Genomic DNA, 27,772 nt, shown 5'->3' with positions numbered 1-27,772 from the left:
GGGCTGCAGGCAGAGATGCCTTGTGCCTACCATCAGCAAAGGCTGGGGCCAAAATCAGCAATCTTTCCCAGGGGTGGTCCCTGACTCCTGGATGCTTTGTGGCAGCTCTGAGCAAAAACCTTATAGTGATACAGTGCCACTTTCCCTACACTCCCCACCCTTATGTCCTGAGGGGGAGAAACAAGCTCAGGAGGGCTCTGCTGGCCTGCTCTCCCCCACTGTGTGTGCGTAGGCATCACCCCAGCCGGAGCGCTTTCTCAGAGAGCATCTCCATTCTCTCATGGCCAGTGCATCAGGCAGCAGCTGCGACTGTTGGGTCCCAGCTGTGCAGGGTATTTTGGTAAATCCTCAGCACCAGGCTGGAATCTCTTCTTTCTTCCCCCCTGCTTTCAGTCCCCGTTTTCATCCAGTGCTTGGGCAGCATCAGCAGGTCCTCTGCACTGACCTGTTGGCTGACCCTAGGGGCCACGGTATGGTAGGTGTTATCAGAAGCTTTTCTTGGTTTCGTGGAATCCTGTTCCAATCCTGTTCCAGCAGCTGGGAACTCTTACCACAGACACACAACAGATGGTGCATGAGCACAGGTACCTGCAGAGGACAAACAGACCATTAATTTCTAGGAATGGATGAGTACTACTATTTGATCAGCTGCTTCACCTCACCAATGAGCCCTATATAAAATCAGGGTTGGCCATGCTGCCACCAGACCAGACCTACTCAGCTCCTCACTCCACAGGGTCCTAACAGAGACAGCATGGGTGAGTGTGGGATGGGATGAGATGGGATGGGATGGGATGGGATGGGATGGGATGGGATGGGATGGGAAGGGAAGGGAAGGGATGGGATGGGATGGGATGGGATGGGATGGGATGGGAGGGGATGGGATGGGAGGGGGTGGGGTGGAGTGGGGTGGGATGGGATGAATTCTGTGTGTGGCTGGGCATCCGAGCCTTTCTTTCCAAGGTCCTAGGTCCCTGTGCTTTTTTTATCCCTGCTGCAGTAGCTCCTGAGTATTTTTAGGTACCAGCAATGCCCGCAACCCAACACGTCAGTTCTCCTCCAGAGGATTCACATTCCTGAATTCACTGTGTATCTTCTTTCTCCAGCTGCTCATCTCTACATTCCTCTGTTCTTCACCTTCTTGGTGGCCCTGCTCACCCAAATATCAGGAGCCCTCTCCTCCGTGCAGAAAGGGAGGTGTGGAAAACAGTCTTGCAGAAATAAAAGGATCCTGATCAAATCTTCATCTAATTTAATATCTTAACCAAACTTCACCAGATTTGGTAATTCAGCCTTCTTTGTTACTGACAATGTTGTGTGTGGCAGCTTTTTCTAGACAGATTGTTTCTCTTCCTTTATGTATGTTCCTTCCCATATATATTTGTATAGTTCATTCACAGCCCTGAAACTTCAGAGAAGTTTGCATAAGTGACTAACCAAAATGCTTTCTGAAGTTTGCACATGGCTAAACAGTCCCAAAACTTCATCACACCACTGATGGAGGTGACAATTCCAGAGGCTGTCAGGGAAACAGTCTTACTAAGATGGGTGCTGGGATTTCTCTGAAACAGAGCATCGTTCTCTCATAGTTGTAATCTCCCTCACACTCTGAAGGTTTCTGGAGCTCTTTATGGATTGAACGAACACATTAATCCTTCATCACTGAAAAGCAGGTTCACAGCAACACCTTCCATCTGTTTGATCTTGGTCTGAGAGCACCCACGATCTGATTTCCCTCTCGATCCTTCTCTCTCTGTACATCCTTCTACTCATTACTACTACCCTAAGAAACTTGTTCAAGTGGAAAGTGTCTCTGCTTATAGCAGGGGGTTGGGCTAGGTAGTCTTTTAAAGGTCCCTTCCAACCTGAACCATTCATGATTCCAGCGTTCTACTTGCATATGCCGTCTGGTCCTTGCTGAGAGAAGCAAATAAGCAGCTGCTTAATGGCTGCAGCATTCCCATTCCTAGTCTCTGATGCCTTTGAAGTTTTTACAACTAAATCTACCACACAGGAAGAAAAATGAGCCATCATCGAAATGCCCTACAAAAAACTCAGTGCTGGAAATAATATCCTTGGGGGGTGGACTTACCTCTGTGCTGTGGCACAGGGCTGCTCTTCTCACTCGTTGTTTTTCTGATGCAGATGAAGCTGGAGGGATCATCCAGCAGAACCAGGCAGCTGACCCTCAGCAGGCACAGGACCGCAGCAGTAAGGACCCACATCCCCCAGGGAACAGGAAGGGGTGTAGGGAATGAAGGCACAGTGGTGGTGGGTTGACAATCAGCATGGGGATCAGCCAGCCCAGCGCTTCATCAGAACTCCAAGTACTCCTCCAAACTTGAAGGCCACTGAATGAGGGTGAGGTCAGGTTGGAAATGGGGAAGAAATGTCAGACAATGAGGGTGGTGAGGACCTGGCACAGGTTGCCCAAAGAAGCTGTGACTACTCCATCCCTGGAAGTGTCCAAGTCCAGGTTGGATGGGGCTTGGAGCAAACTGGTTTAGTGGAAGGTCTCCCTGACCATGGCAAGGGGGGTGGAACAAGATGGGCTTTAAGGTCACTTCCAAGCCAACCTATTCTGGGATTCTGTGATCTCAGAAGACTCTACTGCCATTATTTTGCTCCCATTACTCTGCTGCCATAAGTCCACAGATGATGTCCCTTCTCAGTCACAGGATGTCCCTGGACTTTCACAGCTATCCACAGGGTCTAATGCTAAGGGAATGAGGTTTCCTCCTTCTCAACCCTAGGGATGCAGTGGAAGCCAGTGTTGCAGGGACAGCAGACTGGGATGTTGTGAATTGGTCCTCCAATGTTCTCTCATGCCGCAGGTTGGGCCAAGGACTGCAGTGAGCTCCCTGCTAGCAGCCCCAGTGGCATCTACATCATCCAGCCCACAGGACAATAAACCATCATGGTCTACTGTGAGATGAACAGGGAGGATGGGGGCTGAACTGTCATCCAGAGGAACCACAGAGATACACCAGTCAGCTGGGACGAGTCTTGGAGCACCTACAAGCATGGCTTTGGGAACGTGCATACTGAGTACTGGCTGGGCACTGAGTACATCCACCAGATCACCAGGCAGAAGCTCTGCCAGGTCAGGTTTGTCATCTGGGATGCTTCAAATAACATGAAGTTTGCAGACTACAACCTGTTCAGCCTGGATGATGAGTCCCAGGGCTACCAGCTGAGCCTGGGAGCGCACTCGGGGGCAGCGGAGGATGCCATGGCCTCCAAGGGCACGACCACCATGCACAACAACATGAAGTTCTCTGCTAAAGATTGGATCAGGACACTTCTATGGGAACTGTGCCGTCAGCTCCAGGGGTGGGTGGTGGTACTCGGCGTGTTACTCTGTGCGTCTGAACTTCAAAGGGGCCGTGACATGGGGCAACCGGTGCCTGGGGAACTGCAGAGCCTCGGCTATCCTCATCAAACCCACCACCTACTGCGAGTTGTATTTTCATTTTCTTTCTGTCTAACCTGGAGCTAATTGTGACTCTCCAAAGAATTGGAACAAAGCAAAACCAAACTGGGTGTGCCATGGGGTCTTTGCAGAGGTTGGTCATATGTAGCTACTGAATAAAATAAGGCATTTTCAATTTTTTCTTCCTCCTGTAGATTTTCTCTACTTCTCAGCTGTGCCTGTGTCCTCTAGTTCAGAGTCAGATCATTTTAATTACATTAATAACAAACAGTCTCTTGGAAACTAGAAGTTTCCAGATCAGTAGTGCGCTTTATACAACATGTGAAATGGTCAACCCAGTAGACTTCTGTGGCTTTGTCGGTTAATTTACATCCTTAGTTTCAGGAAAACTACCTAATTTTTACTGAAGATCTTGCTCAAGATACTAAAATGCACAGGCAACTTCCCACTCTGAACCTCCTGCATGTAAGGCTTAATATATGTTAATTAGTCAAATAAATTGGTATTCAAAGAACTGCCTGAATTGTGAAAGTCTTTTTCAGACCTTTGAAGTTCTCAAAGAGGTTAATGCATTAGAGGGTTTCTACTGCTGCAGCTCAACTTCTCCCTGAGCCAGGGCCATGACTTCCCAGAGTCAGTGCTGGTAGAACAGTTGGACTTGTTGTAGAGGGCTTTTCCAACCTTCATGATTCTATGATACATCCTCATCTTTGGGGCCAGAGCCCTTCAGCAGATGCCACCCTTTCCAGATTCCAGCCTCCCTGGTATTTATGTGCTAAAATTGCCTCCAGTGACAAGTCCTGGAGTGCCTTTGGCTCAGGGAGATGAGAGCTGTTTCCTAATCAATATAGACACATGAGCTAGAAAATAAAAATAATCAATAACAAATCTTCTATTATTTTGTCATGCTTGTGTGATTTTCTACACTGTAGTTTTATTGCATGTGTGCCTTGAAACATGGGTTTTCTCTCCCTGCCTCCTGCTGCCTCCTGCTCCTCTGCAGTGAGTCATGAGGTGTGTGACAGGTGGGAGTAGGCATCTGCCAGCTCAGAATGGAGACTAAACCCAGTGTAGGAGACAATAACTTACATAAAATGTTCTTGGCTGTCAAACTTGGGAATTTCTTGTTGCATTTAGAAATATATATATATATATATATATATTTTTTTTTTTTAAATTTTTTTTTGGCTAAGTCTCTTTCCTTGAGATACACTTGAAGATGTATGATTAAAGGAACCCTCTGCTAATGCCTCCCCCCACTCCAGGCTGCACACCCACAATGCATCCAGGTAGGGTGAGAGGCAGCTCAGGGGCAGCGCCAACCCCCTGTGTTGGTCTCCCAGCTCCACATTCCCTTCCATGACAGGAAAGACAATTCCATTGGATATTCCATCCTCATGGTGAATCTCCTTAGCAAGATGCAGAAAAGTCTCTTTTGCACCATGTCCCCTCGTTATCTTTAACCAGTGTGACATTTGTCAGGTGGAAGAGATTGTCCCCGTCCGCCCATGTGTGACCCCACCTGCAGAGTTGCCTCCAGCTCTGGGGTCCTTAGCACAGTAAAGATGTGAAGCTGACGAAGAAAGTCCAGAGGTGGCCACTGAGATGCTCCAAGGTCTGGAGCCCCTCTACTCTGGAGACAGACTGGGAGAGCTGGGGGTGTCCAGCCTGGGAAAGAGACCCTAGAGCCCCTTCCAGTGCCTAAAGGGGCTCCAGGAGAGATGGAGAGGAACTTTGGACAAGACCCTGGAGTAACAGGAGAAGGGGGAATGGCTTCCCACTTCGAGAGGGCAGGGTTAGATGGGATATTGAGAAGAAATTCTTTCCTGTGAGCATGGTGAGGCCCTGGCACAGGGTGCCCAGAGAAGCTGCCCCATCCCTGGAAGTGTTCCAGGCCAGGCTGGAGTGGGCTTGGAGCAACCTGGTCTAGTGGAAGTTGTTCCTGGCTGTGGCAGTAAGGTTGGAATGGAATAAGTTTAAGGTCCCTTCCAACCCAAACCATTCCGTGATTTTTTTAAGTGATACCTCACTTTTCCTAGAAAAGGTGGCTGTGTGTCCTCAGGTCTCTCTTGCTCTCTACAGGGAGGTTCAGCTTGTCCCACAGTAACAGAGATGGAGTGTAGTGAGCCAGCCCTCTCTAGCAGGCTCCGCTTTCTGGGCAAACAACCTGACATGCATTACTGTCCTGGTTTAGGGCAAATTTGGGAGAAAACCTCCAAAGGGGGCCCCTCCAGAAAGCCCACCCACACGGCCACTCCCCCCAAGCGGTTTGGGAAGGATTCCTCAGAGAAAAGTGGAAAGAACCTGTTTATTTAACAAGCAAAGCACTCCCCAGCAACAGAATGGACAATACCGAATGACAAAACTCATTCGCTGCTCCGAAGAGATGACAATTTCAGAAAGTCTCTCCGGTGGGTGGTCGCTCTGTTATCAGTCCCTCTGGTGCTGGGAAAGGCTGCAGAGTGCGTCCCGGCAGGCTGCAAAGTGTTCTCAGTGTTTCCCCGGGTCCCAGTCTGGAGCAGGTACAAATGGTTCCAAGAAGAGGGAAAGAAAAACAGTCCAGGCAAAGCTCAGACTGCCTCAGCTAGCTAAACTAACTAACTAACTAAAAACCAAAAGGAGCAAGGTGTTCTGCTCCATCCCTGCCCAGACAATGACAGTGTTCCAGCAGACTGTGGAGGAGGACTCCAGTCCCTGATAACAAAACTCTGTGCTTCTTCTTGTCCCCACCTTTGCTCTCAGTCTTGAGGGCACAAAATATAATATCCAGCATAAACAGAACACACGATTGGGGATACAAGCAGCATAACATCACCCTAGGACAATCACCATCATGAAACTCACTTAAAATGCAACGTCAATGTGAAAAGAAGGCATTTGAAAAGTGTAATATCACCATTACATTTCTGCTGGTCCCCAGAGGGAGCTCTTGCCCAGGGTTTGCCAGGGAGCTTCCTGTGTGAAAGAGGTCTGGCAGACAAGGAGAGCCCAGAAATATTCTACAAGGAGTCTTGCTGCAGGCTGCAATTTTCTTTTCTATGTTCCTTATTCTGTCCTGCTGCTGCATGGCGTGTTAAGATCCTGTCAGCACCAGCTGTTCACACAGGGAAGGTGAGAGAGGCCATCCAAGGAAAAAAAAACCAAGAACCTCATTGCACAGATATCGAATCATGGACTCACAGAATGGTTTGGGATCTTACAGCTCATCTGGCTCCATCCCTCTGCCATGGGCAGGGACACCTTCCACTAGACCCAGGTTGCTACAAGCTCTGAGTTCCCATCAGTCAGCTTTCCTTTGGACACACAAATAATTTTAATGGTTCCAGTCTTCCATCAGTTTGCCCAATTCCTGATCGGATTTTTGGTTTCACAACATCCTGAGGTGAACATGCCAGCCCTTCCTTTGCCTGGTGCCCCCAGAAACACAGAATCACAGAATAGTCAGCATTGAAAGGGACCTCTGGAGATCATCCAATCCAACCCCCAGCTCTGAAAAGTGCTGAATAACCACCTCTAACCATTCCCTGTTCCTACTGCATCCATGTCTACACTGTCAGTGCCTGTCACCTCATTCAGCTCTTTCCTAACAGTCCTGATCCCTTTTCTTGCAAGGATGCCGTTCCCACTTCTGACCACCCATTTTCTTAATCTCTGTGACCTTTTCCAGTGTTTCTCCATCTTTTCTGAGCCAGGCACCAAAGCCACACACACTTGTGAGCTTGCTTTATATGGGGGCAAGCAATATTTTTCTTTCAATATCTGGAGCCTTTTTTATTTTTTAATTACTCATGAACCTTCCACTGATGTTTTCAGGGAACTGCTTACAGTTACCTTTAGCTCTTGACTAGCATTAATCTAGAGTCCCCCAGTGTACAGTGAGGGATGTGCTTCACTTTACCCTTATCAACACTGACTCTCATTTCCAATGGCATCACACGTTTTAGGATCCAAACTGCCTTTTACAAAATTCCTCAGCTCTGCAGCCTACCTGCCCCTGTGTAGGACTCCCGCTCTGCTCCCTGGTTGACTAAGGATCTGTCATCCCCCTCTCCCAGGCTGCATGCCCTTTGCCCCTGAGATTTCCCTTCTCTGCTGCATGAGAGCTGCTGGACCAGGAATGAGGGAGTTGTGATGTTCATAAAAGCCTCACTGATGTACTTCTCTGTTTCCGTCAAATAGATGTTATCCCAGAGGACGGAAGTCTGCCTGGGACTGGTGAACAGATGGCAAATGGTTTTGGTTAAAATCCTGGGAAGTCTCTTTTGCACAGCATGAGTGGAATGTGCCCAGAAAGCCTCTGTATCTCTGACATGTTTGTTTCTTTGTGCTTGCCTAATTCTTAGTTTCCTAGGACACTCACATGCCCATTACTGCTTTAAAATATATACAGACAGTACTTTTAAAATTACTTCTCTCTTCAACATCTTGATAGGCAGCTTGGGATAGGCTGAGGTTGTAATGGATCACAGAGAGGGAAAAAAAGCTGCAGACCCACAGAAATCTGGCTAAAAAATGAAGACATGTTTCTTAAGTGAAGAAATGGTCTGAAAGAGAGGTTTGCACCAACCAGTGTAGAAGCTGTCCAAACCAGCTTTTGGTGCATATTCTTCTTCCAGCTCTGGAAAATACCCTGGATAGTTGCTGATCCTTCTTGGATTCACCTGGGTGGTATGGAAAGTATACAGCTCCAACTACAAACTGGATTAGAGTTCCAATGCCTGCAGCCGTCTTTTCTGAGTTTATTCCACCCATTTATACTGTATCTCCATTGGAGGTACCTAAGATCTTTGCTTGTGTGCTTTCCAGGCATGTGTGCTCCTTTCAGGATGTGGGGCTGGGAAAGAAGTTGCCAGAAACTAGAGAGAAAAGAAGTGTTTTAAGTCTGAAATTATATGCTCTGCATCCTTCTGTGGCTCAGGTCAGTGAGCAGATGCTTGCGACACAGGTCTGGCTGGAATTACACATTCCACATACCGTATTTATCCAAGATCCACTGTCATGGAGCAGGGGTTGGTGCATCAAGCCCTGCCTGCCCACCTCTCTCAGGAAACCTCAGAGGTGAAGGCAATCCAGGGTGGATTTAGAGTGGATATTAGGAAAAAGTTATTTCCTGTGAGGGTGGTGAGGTCCGAGCACAAGTTGCCCAGAAAAGTTGTGGCTGCCTCATCCCTGAAATACTCTGGGCCAGGTTGGACAGGGCTTTGAGCAACTTGTTCTTGTGGAAGGTGTCCTTGGTATAGTGGAAGTGGAGTGGAATGAGGTGAGTTTTAAGGTCCCTACCAACACAAATCACTCTAGGATTTGATGATTCTTTGATTTTAAGGACTACATGACAAGAAGGTGTGTAAATCCCAAAATACCAAACTCATATCTGTTCTCTCTCACATTTGTTGTTTGTATCCCCTCTCCTGCTGGATCACAGCTTGGAGCAGGCTTTCCTGGGGCTGTTTCTCAGCTTGGCACTTGGCTCAGTGCCTTGGCTTGCATTGTGCTGAGCTGAGTGCCTGTTGCTATAATTTTACCTGTTTGTGTCCTTTAATCTCTGTTTGTTCCCTTGAAAGTGCAGGGAGATCCATTAAAGCAGAGGCACTGGGTAAATACTGCCTGCTCCTCACTCCACCAGCACCTGGGATCAGTGATTAACTCCAGGTAAACAGAGCCGACTGCCAGCCAACCCTTGGCCAGAGGAAGGGGGGACAGGGGACCCACAGTGCTCCTCCCCAGGTGTGTGGGGGATGTAAAAGCTGGGGTTGTCAGGACACTGCTAGAGTAGGATGGTGGCACGGAGCTGAAGCTCTGGTGCTTGGTGGCCATTGGACATGTCCTGCTGATGGTCTGCCATGGGCGGGATCAGTCACCAGCACTATAAATAGAGCTGGCAGCGAATCCGCCTTGGGGAACCAACCACTGAACCCTGGAGCAAGAAAGAGACGGTGGCGTGGGCTGGGTGGAGGAGGTGCCTAGGAGGAGGCGTGGTGCTAGTGTTCTATACTGGGGAGCCCAGCATGTGCTCGATGCCAATGCAGTGTCTGTAGGGCTCAGCTCAACCGGGACACAGATCACAGTGCTGGGCCAGATCCATAAGGGTTCCCCAGTAGGAAGCAGGAATGGCAGGAACTCAGGTGGGACTACCGGGACCTTTCCTGGAGCCTCCGGTTGGGCCCTGCCCCGTCTCCGACTCTGACTCTGACTCAGAGGACGCAGCTGTGGGTGGCACAGGACCCAATGCTGCGGCACAGAACTACTCCCAGGTCATCCACAGTGGCCACTTCATGGTGTCCTGCCCGCACAGCGACTCACTGCCCCGGCGACGGCACCACCGTGCTGAGCCTGAGCTGGCTGATCCCCGGAGTATTGACCCGACCCTCACCCGGCTCTTTGAGTGCATGAGCCTGGAGTACAGGTGAGTCCCAGAGCCCTTATGTGTGTCTTATGGACCCCCAGCTAGCTGGAAGCAGAAGGCTAGCTGAGTCCCGTTCCCCAGCCAGCAATTTGTTTCCATCTGACCTTCTCCTCCTCTTCTCCATGGGCTGTGATGTGTCATATGCTCAGAAATTGCCATCCTGGAAATTTTCAGGGAGAAAGAGCTGATACCAGGCTGTTGGCTGTGGAGCCAAGTGGGAAGCTTCTCTGTTCCACGTGTAGCTTGACTCTCCTCCATTTTCCCACGAGATCTGGTGTCACTGTGCCCGGCTGTATTTCCTCCATGGCCAGACCCAGCACACTCTGTAGAGCAGCAGTGACCCTGTGGACAGCTAACACTCAGTTCTTTGGCAATCCAGCTCAGAGCAGGAGTCCTGCCTTCCATTCTTGACTCTGTCCCCATGTCCTGAGGTTACTCCATGACATGCAGTAGCACTTGGGACTGGATGGCTGCACAGGTTTTGTCCAAGGTCTCCTGAAAGCTTTCCTCCTTCTCTCCTGAAAAATCAGATGGGTGCCTGCATTGTTCCCCTGCCACACAAATTGCCAAAGCCCAGTGACAGCTCTTTGGTGACAACAGAACAGACTGCAATGTGTCTGTTATGGCCACAGTCCACATTCTTGGAGGCAGCTCCCCTCCTTTGCAAAGCCCCAAGGTTTTGAGTTCTCTCCAGCATGGCATCAGCGTGACTTGCTCTGCTGGAGTCAGTGCCAAACTGCTTGTATAGCTCTCCCAAAATGTCCAAATGTGAAAACCTAGATGATGATGTTCTACCATGTGAAAGCAAAACCTCAGCAAAGCAGCCTTGAAGAGGTGTCGATTACCTCATCCAGGATCTCATCCAGTAGCTGAGCTCTCAGGTTTGCCTTGGAGTCCTTGAATGCTCAATGCAATAGGGAATGTGGTCACTGCCAGGACATCCTTGGGGATGCTGGGCACAGAGACAGCACTCCAAGGGTACCAGTTCCCACATAGCTGTGTACATCTGACCCATCACCATATCCCAGGTGCTGGATGGGATCATCCCAGTTTGCCAGTAGCCAGCACAGCACAGCTCTGCTCCAAGGGGCTGGGGAAGGCAGTGCTCTCTGGGAGCACAGGGAACCTCAGCATGGGGTGACCCAGGTGAAGGATCATGCTTCCTGGTTGGGCAGGCCACCCCTGAGTGCCACAAACAGGGGTCATAGAGACACTGGTGGCCTTGCTGTCTTTTCCTCTCCCAGCCCCATTCTTTCCATACCTGAGCCCTGCAGCTTTGAGGCTGGAGAAACAGACACTGTCACATCAGGGTGCTCAAACCATAGACTCATGAGATGCAAGGCAGATTCAGTGTGCCCCTGAGCTCTGGAGCTCCCAGGCAGAGTGGAAATGGACAGGGTACAAGGGCTTTGACAGCTGGAGTACTGTGTGTGACTGGGGGCTGGCCATTCCACTGCAGTCAGGGTTCCATTGTTCCAGTTCTCCTTACTCCCTGGACTCTCAGTGCCTCAATTTCCTCTCTGCACTGAGCATGGCAGTGCAGATACTGGCTCCTATGTAAAGGGACACTCACCTAAGCCGTGTCCAGCCTGGCTTTGGACACTTCCAGGAATGGGGCAGCCACAGCTTCTCTGGGCAACCTGTGCTGGGACCTTACCACCCTCACAGGAAATAATTTTTTCCTAAAATCCCATCTAGTCCTGTCCTCTGACATTGTGAAATCATTCCCCCTTGTCTTGTCACTCTAGGCCCTTGACCGAAATCCCTCTCCAGATCTCTTGGATCCTCTTTAAGCACTGAGAGGGCTCTAAGGTCTCGCCGGAGCCTTCTCTTCAGGCTGGACAACCCCAGCTCTCTTTGCCTTTCTTTTGCTAATACATTTTTGACACTTGTAGGCAGCAGCTGGAGAAGGGTATCAGGGTGGGAAAATGGAGTTAAGTGTTTTTGGTGCGTTTCTACATTTAGCGTTGTCTGATTTGATACTTCTTTGCATCACTTGTCATTTCACACCTCCCCTCCCAGACAGGTTCCCAGGTGCAGCACAGCCTCAGTTGGGGTCACCAGCCCAATATCCTCCAGCCCTCAGGAGAGCACCCACAGTTAAGCTCAGACTAACTTCCTAACCAAGGAGAAACCATTGTAAGCTGTCACCTGGGAGGCACCTGTGGAGTTCCTCATCCAACCCTCATGCAGGGCAGGGCTAGATCCAAAGCGAGGTCAGGTTGCTCAGGGCCATCACTCTGACAGATGGAGCCCTAGGATGTGACCCCATCAATTGTCCAGCCTGCCCAGAGCTCCCCTCTCCTACAGGGAATTGCTGTCTGTGGCTCTAGTTTGGAGTTTACCTGTTCCAATTCTTATGTCTGTTTCCCCTTGGCCTTTCTCAGTGCATGTTTGAGAACTGTCTGGCTCTGTCTCCTCCTTAGGGCAGCTGATGGCAGTAATTCTCTCTTCACCTTCTTGAGACTGAACAAACCCATCCCTCAAAGGCCTCTTCTGTCACATATATTAGTCCCCAACCACCTTGATATCCTTCTCCAGGATCACTCCAGTTTGTAAACCTCCTTCTCTGTCCATTGGACACAATGTCCAGACTTGGCCATAGCAGTGTGGAGCAGAGGGGAAAACTATCCTGTCCCCTGGTGAGCTGTGACTACTGCAGCCACCCATCCTTTGCCATCTGCTCACACCATTTCAAAGGTAACTCACGAAACTTTCCCTAAATATTTTTCAATGGTTACAGCTGGAATTCTTCCCCTCTCCAGCATTTCCTCCTCTGCATTCCACAGACATTACAGCAGTCCTGTCTCAGCCTAAGCAGTCATTCTGGGGATATGACTTATCTTCCGTCCATGGGCAGGACTGGGCATCAACCCTCACTGGTAAAGAAATGCTCTCTCCACATCAAGGTTTGCTTCCCACAGTAATTTCTTTCCTCAGATTCCCCAAAGAGAGGCAACTCCCCTCTCTGAGGTCTTCCTCCTAAGGCTAGGATGAAGCAGTTCCTTTTTACCTATATTCCAGGACATTTAGAGCAGCTTCCTGCTTAATGATCCTTTCTCACTCCTTCCCCTGAAACATCCTGCATTCCTTGAATCCTCCCCTAGAATGTTGTTTCTCCCTACAGCCCAGCTGGCTGCATCTCATTACCCAAAAAGCTGAGGGTGGTGCTGAGCTCCTACAGGAGCTGCTGACATTTTGGCCTTAGCACGAGAAGGCTCATCCTCTCCATCACCACAGTGTGGCCTGCACAGTGTTGTGGCTGGGCTCACACCCCCTCCTGTGACTTACTGTTGGGAATCACTGACCTGGGGAACATCCTCCTGAAGGAAGGAAAACTGGGATTGGGAGATATGAACTGCAGTCACTCATGGTCTTACCTGGCAACATTTGTCTTGTGCTCCAGAGAGATTTGGCAAGCAGGGACATCAGACTGGGAAGTAACTTGGAGTATACACTCAGCCTCTCTTGTGAATTAAAAAAGGTATATTGTGTGCCAATTCCCTACTAATTCATCCTCTTGTCAGCCTGTGTCTCCCCTGGGAGAAGTGGAACTGCTGCTATTGATTCTGTAATTCACAGTGCCTTAAATGCTCACACAGGAGTAGTGAACACCAGGCAGAGACTCCAGGGATGCGCTCACTGGGGTTCATAATTCAACCCTATTTTTTCTTGCAGAAGACCTCCATTCAAGGGCGGTCTGATGAGCGGGAAAGGCTCGTGCTTGGGCTAAACACACCCACGCTGCACTGTGGCTCTGCTATCATTTGTGGCAGGGAGTTGCACTTCTTTCTTCTGTCATTCCCCAAGGTTTTGAGGTTGATCCTGTTCAAGGGTTGTGCAGAGGGGCTGGGCTGGTGCAGCCCTGCATCTCTCCAGATCACTCCTCTCTTCATACAGCAGCTCCTCTTGCTGTTGATGAAGAGGAAATGTCGCCATGAAATCAGGGACTGCAACACCTGAAACTGCTGGATAGGTAAATGAGTCACAGACCAAACAAGGTACTGCTGGACCCATGCCAGTGTTGGACTCAGGGTGAGCCCTGTTGCCACCTCACCCTATCCCACAAACACCCTGTAGCCAGTGGCAGAATCTGTGTCCCCCTCCTCCTGATAGTGTAGGACAGTAGGACCCCAACTTGTTTGGGGCACCCTATAACCTTCCCACGGTTCAATGTGAAGTTTGCATCCAACTCCCCAGGGGAGATAATTGCAGAGAAGGGTGGGGCCCTTTCCAAGGCATAGCAGGGAGCAAAGATCAGCTTGTTAAGCCCCAAATCTGAAAGGATCATGAAGGGGGAAAAAAGCATTTGGTGGTAAAGCTCAAAGGCATCTGTTACCTCCAGGCCCCACAGCAACTCCTAGCCATGGCCCACTGGCCTCACACGAGGCCAAGGTGTGTCCCACAGGCTCAAACTGCTCTTTTCAGCTGGCTCTGAGTGAGGAACATGGCCTTGACCAGCATGATCTGGCCATGTGCCCAGGAATCCTGTCTCTTCCATTGGCTCCTCCACTTGGCACCATCTTGCTGTTTGCCATGTGCTCCTGGGGAAAGTTCAAAATCCTAGTGATAGCAGAGTGGTCAGTGTCAGCCTTAACTCTCTGCAGGCTGGAGTCACAGGTCCTTCTCCAGCCCCTGGGGCTATGTGTCAGGCTGGGTCTCCCTTGGGAGACCATCCTCATCCACTCCTGCACCTGCTCCTAGACACATCCCTGCATTAGGAATTGTAGGGGTCCCCAGTCTTCTCCCTCTACCAGAGGCAGATTTCAAGGCAGGTCAAAACAGAACACACCAAAATCATTATTTGAGAACACTTAGAGGTTTCACCACCTTTAATGAACAAGTCAGAGGCTTCATGCACCACTCTCATTCCCAGCACCTGCCTGGGGACACGGCCGGGCAGCACCTGGAGGGGCTGGGAACAGGGGATACAGCACCCTGACACCAGCTCAGCTTCCACCTTTCCTGCTCCACGCATGTACCAAGGAAAAGTGGGAGTCAAAGCAGAACTAAGATATTTAGGATACAAACTATCTGCTGGAGAGGGACCTGGCTTCCTAGGCAGGAATGCCATGCAGCCTGCAGCCAGCTCTCAAAGGACCTCTGGAGAACCGGGGATTGCTCCAAGGCCACACCATGTTGTTGGAGAGCTGGAGAAGTGAAATGGACCCCAAAGTAAGGCAGAGGGACCCTGGCCTACCCGCAGAGCTCTTTGGGCAGCCGGACCCTCAGGACCTCCTCGGCGGCTACACATGAGGGGCTGTGTTCCTTGGCTGGACGGAAACAAGATAAGGAGTGAAATGAGGCTTCCTGCAGTGCAGGTTCCATCAGGGACATCACCACCATCACCACCACTACGATGAGCTGCAGAACAAACACGGCTGCCTCTGGGAACCAGGAAATGGGAAGCAGGGAACCCAGCTTGGGCCCAGGGGGCAGGTTTGCAGGGATCGGTGTGGAGAAGAGGCCAGGGCAACTCTGACTGAGGGCAGGGCTGGTGTCACTATGTGTCTGTCTTGGAGCACAGGCAAGTGTCCCTTAACATCCTCCCGTGTTGTCCTGCCTTCCCAGACCCTCCACAAGAGCTGCCCTTGACTGCCCCAGCTGAAGGCAGCATTTCCGAGCCTTTTCTGGTGTTAAAGGAAGGGTCAGAATTACCTGCCCAAACACTGTGATGAGGCAAGAGGCACTACAGTACATGTCACCACACATCTCACCTGGGCAGGAAATTTATCTTCCTGTTCCCCAGGACCAGGACACAGTTGGCTTGGTCAGGAGCAGCAGGATCCCACCTTGAAGCTGGGTTCAAATATCAAGGAATCAATGCCTCAATGGGTTGTGCTTTAATCCAAGGGTTTGAGAAGCCTTCTGTGGGTGTGTGAAGCTCAGGGTTTAGGTCTGTGCTGCTCCCAGGGTGTGCAGGAGCTTGGAATGCTCCAGTGGGTGCTCCCACAGGTGCCTGGCAAGCACCTGCAGCAGAGTCACATGGCTATACCTGCTCCTGACCTGCCACCAGGGCAGGTGGCCCCTGGACATCTTTCAAGGTGGTACCCCTCAGCCTCCCCTTTGCTTGGTGTTTCAGTGGAAAGCTAGTATCTCCAAAGTGGAAGAATTTCAAGGGGCTGCGGCTGCTTTGCTGGGATAAAATTCGACTCAACAATGTGATCTGGAGAGCATGGTACATCCAATGTGAGTATGGGTGCCAGACACCACTCTGTCTGCCAGATGCCAGGCTGTGCCAGTGGGAGGGGGCTGGCACTGGAAAGACTGTGTACAGGTGCAGAGATTGGGATGGGGCATGGATACAGCCACCTGTATTCTCGTCTGTGCAGATGTGGAACGGAGGAAAAACCCTGTGTGCGGCTTCATCACCCCTCTGGAGGGCATGGAGGCTGATGAGCACCGAAAACCAGAGGTAGGGCAGGGTCCCTTGAAGCTCTCTGGGGCAGCACCAAGGTTGGTGTGGCACAGTGGGGATCTGGGGACACATTGCATTTCATAGGTTTGCTGGAAAAGGTGTTTCTGATATGACACAGGGAAAGCAGCCCTGACTGTGGGGTGCTGGGGCCAGAGAGCTCAGCCATGACACCCTGTCCTGCCCCCCAGGCTGTCGTGCTGGAGGGCAACTACTGGAAACGTCGCATTGAGGTGGTGATGAGGGAGTACCACAAATGGAGGATCTACTATAAGAAGCGGGTGAGTGGCTCTGCCCGTGCTGCTCCTTGTCCTGTGACAGTGCCAGCAGTAGGATGGAACAGTGTGACCAGCCTGGAGGCATGGCTGACAGGGCAGGACATGACAGGCTTTTGCCAGCATGGGAGTGGGATGCTGGCTGGCCCCCTGAGCTCTCCCTGCCTGGGGGATGACCTAGGCTGTCTTCTCCTTCCAGCTCCGAAAATCCACACGGGAGGGAGGAATCTCCAGTCCAAAGCGGGTGAGTCTGCTGAGAAAGGGTGGGAAGAGGGAGACAGGGGAGCGCAGTTTGGACACCTGCACTGGGGAGAAGGGCAAAGAAAAGCCCCAGGGCATGATAATCCCATTGGAATGAGATGCTAAGCATCTAGGATGCTGGATTCACCCTCTGGAAGTAGCAATGTGCCAGGCATTAATGTTTGGAGGGACCAAACACTGCAGGGAGCATGGGAGCTGCCGTGGGAGCAGCCAGGGAGCCAGACATAGACCTGACCCACGAGAGGCGTCCACTCGGCTCCTTTGCTCTACCTCATGTAGGATGAGGATGTCTGGAGGCCAACGGAGAAATGGTGCAACCAGCTCTTCTGCAATGTAGTGCCCATGCTCCTTGGGGATGAGGAGGAGGAGCGTGGGAGCAGGCAGCATTTCGATTTGGACACCTTCCTCTCGGACATATCTGACACCCTCTTCACCATGACACAGATGCCTACCACCCACCAGGTGCTCCCCGAAGATGGTAGGTGCTGCAGACCATGCTTCAGCAGGATGTGGAGGAGGAATCCAGATGTGTCTTGGCTTAGCCCCTGAGAGCTGCCAGCCATGTCCTTTTGGGCAGGCAGGGTCCCCTGGCATCTGCCGTGATGGGGCAGGGGGAAGGGATGTTCCTGTTCTGCCCAAACAGGAGCCACCAGGGGAGAAGGTGCTTGAGGAGTTTTTGGACAGGGTGGGATCATCTCATGATGGTTCCCTATGCACAAGCATGCTGAGGGCTGAGCTCCCCAGGGACCACCAGCACCATGAAGGACTTTGCCCCAGCCCCCAGGGCAGGTCCTGCTTCCATGGCCACTCTTTGTTGTCCCTACCTGGCCCTGCATCTGCCCCTTGGGCATCTGCAGTTCTAGCCAGGTCCTGTGCCAAGAATCAGCCTTTCACTGGGGTTCCTAGGAACTGGATGAGGCCCTAGAGATGCTGATGGACAGTAGTGGGATGGGATGGGATGGGATGGGATGGGATGGGATGGGATGGCCTGGCTCTCCTCAGGGCAGGCACTTAGCTCCCTGCCCAGGGCTGAGAGCAGTGATACAGGGTGATTCTGGAGTGACACAGAGGTATGGCAGCCAGGTGGGTGTCAGGGCAGTGGTGGGAGCAGCCCTCAAGGTGGGTCTCAGGGATGCAGTGGCTGAGCTTTGATGTTCCAGCTCTGCCCTCTTCCAGCATATGTTGGGAATGCTGACATGATACAGCCGGATTTGGCACCCCTGCAGCCCAGCCTGGATGACATGGACATATCAGGTAAGAGGCAGCCTGGATGCAGTACCACATCCCACCCAGCCCTGCACACTGTGACTGCCTAAAATGAGGGGTCACAGGTTTGGCCTGGCAGTAGTGGGAATTGCTGAGACAAGCCAAAAACACTGGACATCTAATGGCATGGGAAAAGCAGCATGTATGGGCAGGGGCTGAAGGCTGAGCCTTGTTGTGCCTGCCTGCCCCTGGAAAGAGCCACAGAAGGTCAGGAAGGGCTTGGCCAGGAGGTGTGGGAGGGGGTTTCTACAAAAATAGGTTATTTCCAGGAGTGCTAAAGGCCCTCATTTTGGCTGCAGATAAAGGAAGGACAATTGTCCCCCAGAGGAAGAGGAAAACTCTAGAGAGTAGGTTCTGCTGAGTCCCCTCCTCATCCCACTGCCCAGCCAGCCTGGGTGGTTGGCTTGGAGCTGGGACCCTGCACAAGGCTGTGCTACATCCCCTGGGGACAAGTCACTGTCCCTGCCAGGCTGCCCAAAGACAAATCTGGCCCTGGTTTCCAGCTGTGGGAATACCACCAAGTGGGCAGTGGCAAACTGCCCCATGCTGCCATGCAGGCCCTGAGCTGTGAATGTCCATGCAGTCAGATGGGACATGTCCTGGTCACAGCAGTGTCCCCAAATGCCAGGGCAAGGCACTGTTGGGGACCAGCTTTGCCCTCTAACATGCCAGAGCTGGTAGCCTGTGTACATTGTGCAGGGTGGAAGCCTGCCGGATACCCAGGTATAGTTAGTGGCCTTGGGCAGCACCAGCATCTCCCTGTGTGAGCAGCCTGGAGCTCCATGGCCAGTCTCAACTTCCTCCAGGAGAAGGAAAAAAGGGTACTTGCACCATATGGCTGTGGAGTGTTGCAAGACCAGATGCTGGCAGGGAGCAGGCTGGGCACTTAATGTGCCAGGGCAGGTGGTGGCATGGGTGCCCTTGGGATGGATGCTCTTGCAATGGATGAGGTGGGAAGACTCCTGCCAGCACCCTCTCAACTCATTCCAACCAGAGATCCCATCAGAGTGAGGCATGCTGGGAAGAGGGTCTGTTGCCATGGCTGATGCTTCACCTTCTGTCCCCTGGTGCCCCAAGTGGGCATCAGTTCCTAGAAGGTGTGACAGCTCCAAGTGGGTCAAATGGACACTTGGTTCCTTATCCTGAGAGGTGCTGTATGGTGTCACAGCAGCAGCTCCAGCACCTCTCTGAGGTTCCAGCATGGCCTCATGCTCAGCAGGAGATGGCAGGAGCATGGTGGTTCCTTTCTGAACCAATATATCAGTTAGGCTGGCTTTTTTCCTGGGAAAAGGCCTTTTGCTTCAGGGTGCTTCTTGGCAATGGGATCGGTCTTACTGCAGACCACAACATCACAAGGAAACATCCCTTCCTGCTCTGACCATGTCCAGTGCCTCAGCCCAGGGACACTGCTGGGGCTGGGGAGGGTCCCCAGCCTAGCTGGGGCTCCTGGTCTGCCAGGCTAGTGTGTCCTGAGACAGAGCAGCATCCCATGAGGTGCTTGGAGACCTGTTGGTGGGAGTTTTGTCCTGAATGGAGCAGCTCCCTGGGTGGTAAGGTGTTACGTCTGAGCACTGTGTGTGCCATGTACCCCTGGGACTGTGAGGAGATGGGGAGAGGAGATTGGGATACTGGGTGCCAGCCAACACAATTATGTCCCAAAAGGTCACTTATTCAGCAGGGCAGGCAACTTTGGAGTAAGGATCACCCAGCAGCCTCATGCAGAGCTACACAGAGCAGGCGTGTGGGGTAGGCACCATGGGGTCACAGGGCTGTTATTGTGTGGGGTGGTGTGGCAGAGCTCAGTGCCTGTCAGTCAGTGCCTGCAAACCAATCCCCAAATGAGGAAGCATCTTGTGTCTGCGGCGGGTGCTGGAGTGCGGTGTGAGGCAGATGGACAAGTCCTGATGGCAGAGGCGAGGGAGCAGTCCAGCCCTGTGCCCTGCTGGCACTGTGTTCCAGGTAGGATTGGTGCTGGGCACTGGGGCTGGGCTGTCTGTCCCACGGGGTGGCAATGCCCTGCTGCACTGCAGGGCTCTCCCAAAAGCCTGGGACAAGTGCTGAAGGGGCTTTGGGTTGGGAAGGCCCAATCACATTGGAGAGCATCCCCAGGTTTGAGCAGGATACCAAAGGTGTGGTTTGCTGACCACACAGGCTCTTCTCCCTTGAGCAGGCTGTGCCCTGGCCATGCCGCACTGCCTCAAATGTAACAGGGTGATACAACAGTGAGGAGAAGCATGGGCAAGAGCTATGGGGTGAGGAAGGGGCAGGAGAAAGGGAGGACAAGGCTCCCAGGGATTGCCAGCCACCTTCCATCCCTGTAGCACAGTGAGAGGCACAAGAGGGTCTAACAGGCATGGTGAGAGGCACAATCGGATCTGGCGGGTTGGGTACCACAAATTCCTATAAATACCTGCAGAGCTTCAGCGCTGGTGGCAGGGACATGCTGGTGTGAGCATGGCTGAGGTGGGGGCAATGTGGGGCTGGACTGTATCCCAGGAAGGCCAAGCTCCTGCCTGGCAGCACTGTGACACACACAAAGTGCTGGTCTTTGGAGGGGCAGGGGTGGCCCTGACATTCTGTCAGGGATTCACCATGGCTGTGGCAGGGGTAAGGGGCACTCTGAGAGCTGACTGGGACATCTCAGCAGTGGCTCTGTCCTGTCTCACATAAGTGTTCCCCTCAGATGGCAGCGCATGGTGTGCTGGAACCATCACCATGCCCAGTCCTCTGGCATCCCACAGTGCTGGCATGTTTGTTCCTTTGGTGTAGATTCAGCAGGGTCTTAGGCATTTGTGGGTCCCAGGCAGGGCACCCCAGCTGCTGGAGCCTGGACCACAGATGGTGCCCAGAGCATGGCTGTGTACACCAGGCGGGCAGAACTAGCAGCAGGACCTGGAGCTGGCACTGCCAGTGCCAGCCAAGGGCTGGAGAGCTGGGTGCTTCCCAGAGGAAGTGCAAGTGCCTGTCCCCAGTGGCTGCTCAGGCACTGCACCTGTGCCAGGGGCTGCTAGGCAGCAAACCTAGTGAACCCTTCTACTCCATCCTACAGGGAAGCATCCAGCACTGCCATCCATGGCCCACAGTCATCCTCTCCATGAAAAACCCTCCCTGTGGCGATGCCAGAACCAGCATTGACACAGGCACTGAGCCAAGGCATTAATGGGGCTGATGTGCCCAGGGAGACAGCTGCCGAAAATGTGGGACCCGCCCTTTGTGCTGTGGTGTCTGGGCCTGCGGAAGGACCAGGGTTGTGGGAAGGAGAGAGGAAGGGAGTGGGAGTCACGGTAGGGTCACGCGGCTCGGCTTCAGGAAGGCCATGGGATGTGGTTAGCCACAGGCTGCACGCACAGCAGCACTGGAGTGGGCAGCACAGAACTTGTTGGCCATGGGTGAAAATGTGCAGGAGCTGCCCTGGCCCCAAAAAGTGCAGAGTGCCAGTAGCAGAGTATGGTTCCACCCCTCATGCCCCAGGGTGTCCCCCTCCTCTCCGGGCAGGTCACTTATGCCACTGTGTCTCTACTTGGCACTGCAGAAATCTTCACCAGCCACCGGCCACCCCCATCTCAGACACAACCGGGCTACCAGGATCCATCCTGCTTCTCGCCCATGGCTGAGCCCCTGTTCAGCAGTGGGGGGTCCCTAATGGGTGTTCGAGGGCTGCCTGTGAGCCCCGAGGCCCCACTCCTACCTGGCACCCTCCCCCAGGTGAGTGGAATCCCAACCTGCAGCCTTTGGCTTACTGGTGGTGTACCAGTCAGCCACCCTGACCCTGCCATGTCTTCTACAGCCCAGTGGTGCCTCCCAGCTCAGCCTCCACAGCGCCTTCCTGGGCTCTGAGCTGCCCCTGGCCCCCCTGCCCCCCGACCCCCCCGACGTGGCACCCAGCAGCCTCAGCCCCCAGCTCCGACACAAGCCCACACTGCAGTACGACTTCCCTGGCAAGTGTCTCAGCCTGGAGCCACCAGCACCCCATTATGTCTCCCCCATCCCATCCCCCCGGGCACCACTGCTGAGCCTGGAACCCCCCTTCTCCCCCACCTCAGCCCCCCGCTCTAAGTTCCCCTACAGCAGTTCACCTGACCCCTCGCTTGCCACCCACCCTCCCTCCCCTCTCTCGAGCCCTTGCTTTGCCCCCTACGTCCCAGGGCTGGGCTATGCCACAGGCATGGGGCCCCAGGGGTACTCCAGCCCTGCTGTCTCCCAGCTCCTGCCCCCTGCCCTGCTGGGCAACCCCAGGTTTACCCCCACCAAGGGGCCACCCCAGGGTGAGGGTGGGCAGCCCAAGGTGAAGCCCAGTGGCACCAAGGCAAGGAGGCTGCCAGGACACCCTCTGTCCCACCTGCCCGAGCCCAACCCCTGCCCGAGCCAGCTCCTGACCACAGGTAACAGGGCTGGGGGGCTGTGGGGGGACACAGGAGTGAGGTGGGGGGCATGCTGTTGTGGGGATCAGAGTGGGGACCCTATTTTTCCCTGGGGTTGGGACACAGGGAATACTGGGCAGGGCACATGGCAGTCCCCATAATGGGGTAGTTCCAAACCCAGGGGTGAAGCCATGCCTGAGGGATCAGCCCTGGCTTCAGTGGTCTCAGAGGGAGATGCAGCCCAGCCCCAGGATTTGGTAACAGGCACTGCTGGGAAGTTCCTGTGTCCCTAGTCTGGTCTCTATGGCCCTGTTGGCACAAGAGGCTGAGGTGGGTTACTGGTGTCCTGCCTGATATGCTGCCTGTGGGTGTGATGGGACAGGTCCCTTGGGCACAGTTATGGCCCTCTGCTTGCTTGAGGGGGGCTGGGGCTCCCTGCCTGCCTGAAGCTCCTGAGAACTCCCCTGTGAGGAGAACAGACTCCTCCTCTGGAGGTGCATCCCTGTTCTCTGGGGCAATCCAGCAGGGAAGGGGCTGCAGCAGTTCTGGTGCAGGGAGGGGCTAGCTGTCTCCTGGAGCAGGGAAGGAGAGCAAGGATCAAAGCCCCAAGAGCCCCACACAGCAGCGCCCATCTGCTCCCTGCCCCCTCAGCCAAGCAGGACCTGGCGCTGGATACCCCTTGCCCGATAAGTGCAGGACTCATGCCCAGGACCCCTGTCTCCGTGGTAAGCACTCAACAAACCCCCAGGTTGGGAATTGCCCTCTCCTGGCCTCTGGGGAAGGGGTGGAGATGGGCTCTGGGCATCATATTTTGGTGTGTGCTGGACAGAAATGGAGGGAAGGAGGGGGCATGTGACTGGGTGGCTGGGGATGGCAGGAGTTGCCTGGTTTTCTTCTTGGGTGAAACAACCAAGGCAGAGACATCCTGCTTGCAGGGCCCCCTTTCTGGGGCACTGTGGCTGCCCCTGCAGATGGTGGCAGGGGCTGCACATCCTGTACAACCTGGTGTGTGTGGGGTGCTGCTCCCCGAACTCCCCTTCCTCTGTCTTCTCCCAGCAACAGAGCACTGTCTCCAAAGTCCCTGCCACCTTCCTCTCCAGAATGGCCCAGATGAGCCCAGGTCTGGCTCCTGGCTCCAGCCCTTCCCAAGTGTTGCTGCACACAGCAGGCACGCAGCTGGGCCCCCTGCAAGTCCCCAAGGCAGAGCAGCTTTCCCCCACCTCAGCTTGTGGTGAGTCTGGAGCACCCCAAGGAGCTCCACAGGGCACTGGGGCTCCTGCAGAGAGCTCGGACCAAGCACTGTGGGAACTTTCATTTTGGCTACAATCCTGGCTCTTTCTATTTATCCTGCTGAGCATGGAGGGTTCCTTCTGTGCCCCTTCACCTGCTTCTTTCTCCAGCAGCAAAAGCAGAAATAGGGAAAGACAAAAATGGAGCAAAATGTCGGACTGTGGTTTTGAAACCCCGGAGCTTGGTTTTGGAGCAAGAAGCATCCGCTTTCACCCACAGTAACCAGCGTGGCTGCTGGAAACCAGGCTCTGGTGTTGTTCCCAGTTCAGTTTGGTGCAGCATACAACAACTTCACTGCCCTTGCAACTCTTCCCATGCAATTTCCACCCCAAGAAATGCTGGGAATTTAAAATCTCAAATCCCTGATGTTCCCATTTCTGAACAGCTGTAAAATGAGAGGGACTTGGGATAATGTGTGCTTGGAGGCTGAAGTGGAGCATCCCCATCCGCTGAGTGGGGTGGCTTGTCCTGGGCTGGAGGCAACACTGTGGGATGCCCCTCTCTGCCCGTCCCGGGTGCTGAGATGTCACCTTGTCATGAGTGCTGTTGCTATCCTTCTCTTCACAGCAGCACCTTCCCTTTTTCAGGCAGTGACTGGCCCAAGCCCAGCCAGGCTTCCCCAGGACCCACTGCAAGGCAGGGCACTAGCATCTCCCTGCACCAGCCTCTGTCCCGTCCAGGAAGGCCTGAGTCCACCAAGGTATGCCAGGAGCTGCCAACTTCATATGCACCCCCCTTTCCTCCTGCCCCCAAGACACCATCCACCCTCACTTCAAGCTTTGGGCCAGCCTGTTCCCAGTGGGGCTGGTGGCCCACGGCTGTCCCCGCTGCTGGGAGGTGCCTGACGGCGCTGACCTGCAGCTGGAGAGCCGCCGCATCACACACATCTCTGCTGAGCAGAAGAGACGCTTCAACATCAAGCTTGGCTTCACCACACTGCATAGCTTGGTGAGCACACTGAGTGCTCAGCCCAGCATCAAGGTGAGCACCCAGGGCCAGCCCTGGGCATGGAGGGACACGGCACATCACCCAGAGACACTGCATCCCTGCTGTGACCCACAGCATAGAGCTCCTCTCCTGTACCCAGCCTGTGGTGCAGGAGGCTGGGGCACATAGGAGGCACACATAGGAGGCACACCCTTGCACTTGCGGCTGTGCAAGGGTGGTCTGGGCCCCCTTCCCCTCTCACCCCATGGCTCCTCAGGTCAGCAAGGCCACCACCCTGCAAAAGACAGCCGAGTATATCTGCAAGCTGCAGCAGGAGCGGGCAGCTCTGCAGGATGAGGCACAGCGTCTGCGGGAGCAGATCGAGGAGCTCAATGGCTCCATCAAGTAAGGGGGCTGTGGCTGGGGGAGATGGGGGAGCACTGCCTGCTTTGGGGTAGCCAGGCAGGTCAAGCAGCAATGCCAGGATAGCAGCAGGACATGACAGGTCTCCCTGGAGCACCTCCCACTCCCAGCTGACATTCCCTCCTCAAACCCTCTCTGTGGGAGGGCTGATGCTTAAGAGGCAGGACAGAGTAGGGCCAGGTCCCACACCTGCCCTGGGAGGGGGTCATTGGCTGGCAACTCCTACTGAGCTTCCATAGCTCCCAGCCTCCCGAACATGGCCCCACAATAGTGGTTGTACCCCACAGCCTGTGCCAGGAGCAGCTGCCAGCCACAGGGGTGCCCATCACACGGCAGCGCTTCGACCACATGCGCAGAATGTTTGATGAGTATGTTCGCTCCTCCACACTGCAAAACTGGAAGTTCTGGATCGTATCCTTTGGGGCCAGTGCCTGCTGCTCCATCTCACCCTCCACCAGGCATCAGGTGCTCTGGTTCATCTGCTGCTCTGGGTCTTTGAGGTCCCTCAAGCTCGGGAGGCTTTGGGGAACACAGGGAGGTGTTTCCTAGCCACAGTCACATGATGGGAACTTGCTGATATTATGTGGTTAGGAGGAATATTCTGCTCCAAGGAATCAAAAACAGTTGCATAAATGGTCCTCAGGGAGCAGGGAAGTGGAGCTAAGCTTATGGAGGGAATTGCTCCTGATTACATGGGAACTCGCTCTGTGAGGCAGCAGCCATGGATTAGGAAAGGTCCAGACACAAAGCTGTGGACATGATGGCTTGGTCTTGGTGGCTGCATGCTATACTCTGGAAACACAGGGATGGAGAGGATCAAGGGCCAAGGAACCTGTGGGCAAAGGGCTGGATCTGCTTCTCTGTGAGCTTGGATTAGACACACTGGGACTCACTGGCAGAGCCTGTGAGGTCTGTGAAATCCCAAGTGGCTGAGTGATGAAAGGCACTGCTGCCCATGGTCCTATCCAGCACAGGGCATCTGGACAAGGCAGAGGTGACTTCTGATGCAGAGCTGGGGAGCTCCTTCCTCAGGACATGGGGTATCGTAAAACATGGGCTCTAGGACATGCTTGTGGTGGAGGTATCTCTGTGGATTACTGCCTGCACAAAATCTGCAGGCTGGTCCCTGCAGGCTGGAAGCAATAGAGGAGCTTATGGGACACACTGGTGTCCTGCCTTTCCCCTGAGCACTTTGCTAGCTGGTTCCCTGACCTGCTCTGGAGGACGTCTTGTGTCTCAGCAACCTTTTCTGGAAGCCCCAGACATGAAAAACCCCAGGAGTTTTGAATCTCTCCCACTGCCTACCCAGGTGACACTTAGGCCATCATCCCAGCAGCCTGGGCTAGTGCCAGGTGTGGTGCTGTGCTGGGAAGGCAGTCAGCAGCTCTGTTCCATGGCCTGTCCTGCTGTCCCAGCAGTTCTGCTCCATGTCCAGACAAGAAAGTCTGTCCTGCTGCCATAGGAAGGTCATGCCCACACCTGGGAGGAGTGAGACCATTGTCATAGCAAAGCTGGTCCTTAACTCCTCTGATCCCACCAGTTCAGTATCATCATCCGGCCCCTCTTTGAGTCTTTCAATGGAATGGTGTCCACGGCCAGCATGGAGAGCCTCACCCAAACATCCCTCACTTGGCTGGACCAGCATTGCTCCCTCCCAGCGCTTCGGCCAAGTAGGTGGCCCTGTGCCTGGCTGTGGCACCCTGAGCAAGTTGGGTAGGCATGGACTCGTCAGTCCATGAAAGGCACCCTCGAAAGGCAGAGGGGAAAAGGACAAGGGTGTCCTGCGGGACGGCAAGGCTGATCGGTGGGAAGTCCTGGGGCTCCTGCTTAGTGATTTCCCGTGCTCCTGTCACACCCACGCCCCGGCTGAGCCGGAAGTGCCCCAACCCCGTGTCCTGGCAGGGCAGGCTCAGCCCTCCCCAAAGCCCCTCAGGGTGGGTTTCCTTCCACCGCGTTTGCTGGGGCTGTGGAAGCAACCAGTCCCACCATTCCGGGGACTGGAGCAGGGCCGGGCAGCGCCGAATTCCCCAGGATGGGTCACGCCTTCCAGCCCCCTGTCCGCTATCCCCGCAGCCGTCTTGAGCTCCCTGCGGCAGCTGAGCATCTCCACCTCCATCCTCAGCGACCCGGCACGTGTCCCCGAGCAGGCGGCGCGGGCAGTGGCGGCGCTGGGACGCCCCGGCGGCGCTGGGACGCCTTCCATCTGACTGCTCCAGGGACTCCGGGGTGTCCCACGGGCACCGGCGTGTGGAGTCGGGACTGTATGAGGGCTGTCCCGCGCCTGTCCCCCTGCAATAAAGGACGTGCTCTGCCACGGCCTCCGCGTGGTTCTTCAGCCCCGGCGCCGCTTTGGGCACGGCCGGGAAGGGCCGGGACCTGAGGGGGGTGACACCAAAAGGCGTGAAAGCCGGGACTGGGACGGGGGCCAGGGGGAATCAGGGAAACCGAGGCTGGGGTCAAGTGAAGGAAGAGGCTGTAGGGGAGTGAAGGGAGGTGCGGACAGAGGCTGGCGGGGGCAGGGGATGGGGTTAAGGTAAGAGCTGGCGAGAGGTGATGGCCGGGGTTTGGGGGAGCAGGGTCTGGAGGGGAGCCGGGGTTGGGGAGCATGAGGGCAGGGACAGGGGTGGGGGGGGACTTAGAAGCTGGATGAGAGGGCACGGGCTGGGGTGCTCAGGTGCTGGGGGAGTGCGTTAGAAGAGGGTCTGGGGGGGGGTTTAA

The 27,772-nt window shown here is 54.0% G+C and overlaps 1 protein-coding gene and 1 pseudogene across 1 annotated transcript; both read left to right on the top strand.

Annotated features, from left to right (window-relative positions):
• The first annotated feature begins 754 nt into the window (after window positions 1-754).
• On the top strand, window positions 755-3,488 carry LOC121346870 (annotated as a pseudogene).
• A 6,052-nt stretch (window positions 3,489-9,540) lies between these two features.
• MLXIPL (MLX interacting protein like) lies at window positions 9,541-27,261 on the top strand. The gene is given in 18 exon segments (XM_041425012.1): window positions 9,541-9,836; window positions 15,919-16,025; window positions 16,169-16,251; window positions 16,443-16,532; window positions 16,726-16,770; window positions 17,067-17,265; window positions 17,964-18,041; window positions 21,525-21,555; window positions 21,557-21,758; window positions 21,841-22,435; window positions 23,066-23,139; window positions 23,471-23,645; window positions 24,292-24,404; window positions 24,566-24,685; window positions 24,909-25,036; window positions 25,342-25,465; window positions 26,595-26,724; window positions 27,128-27,261. Coding segments are annotated over 18 exon segments (2,724 nt in total).
• Window positions 27,262-27,772: the final 511 nt, after the last annotated feature.

Source organism: Onychostruthus taczanowskii, unplaced genomic scaffold (genome assembly GCF_017590055.1).
Source record: "Onychostruthus taczanowskii isolate IOZ18803 unplaced genomic scaffold, ASM1759005v1 scaffold86, whole genome shotgun sequence".
NCBI classification, from domain to species: domain Eukaryota; kingdom Metazoa; phylum Chordata; class Aves; order Passeriformes; family Passeridae; genus Onychostruthus; species Onychostruthus taczanowskii.
The sequence above is the reverse complement of the archived record's forward strand: the minus strand, read 5'-3'. Positions and strand labels throughout refer to the sequence as shown.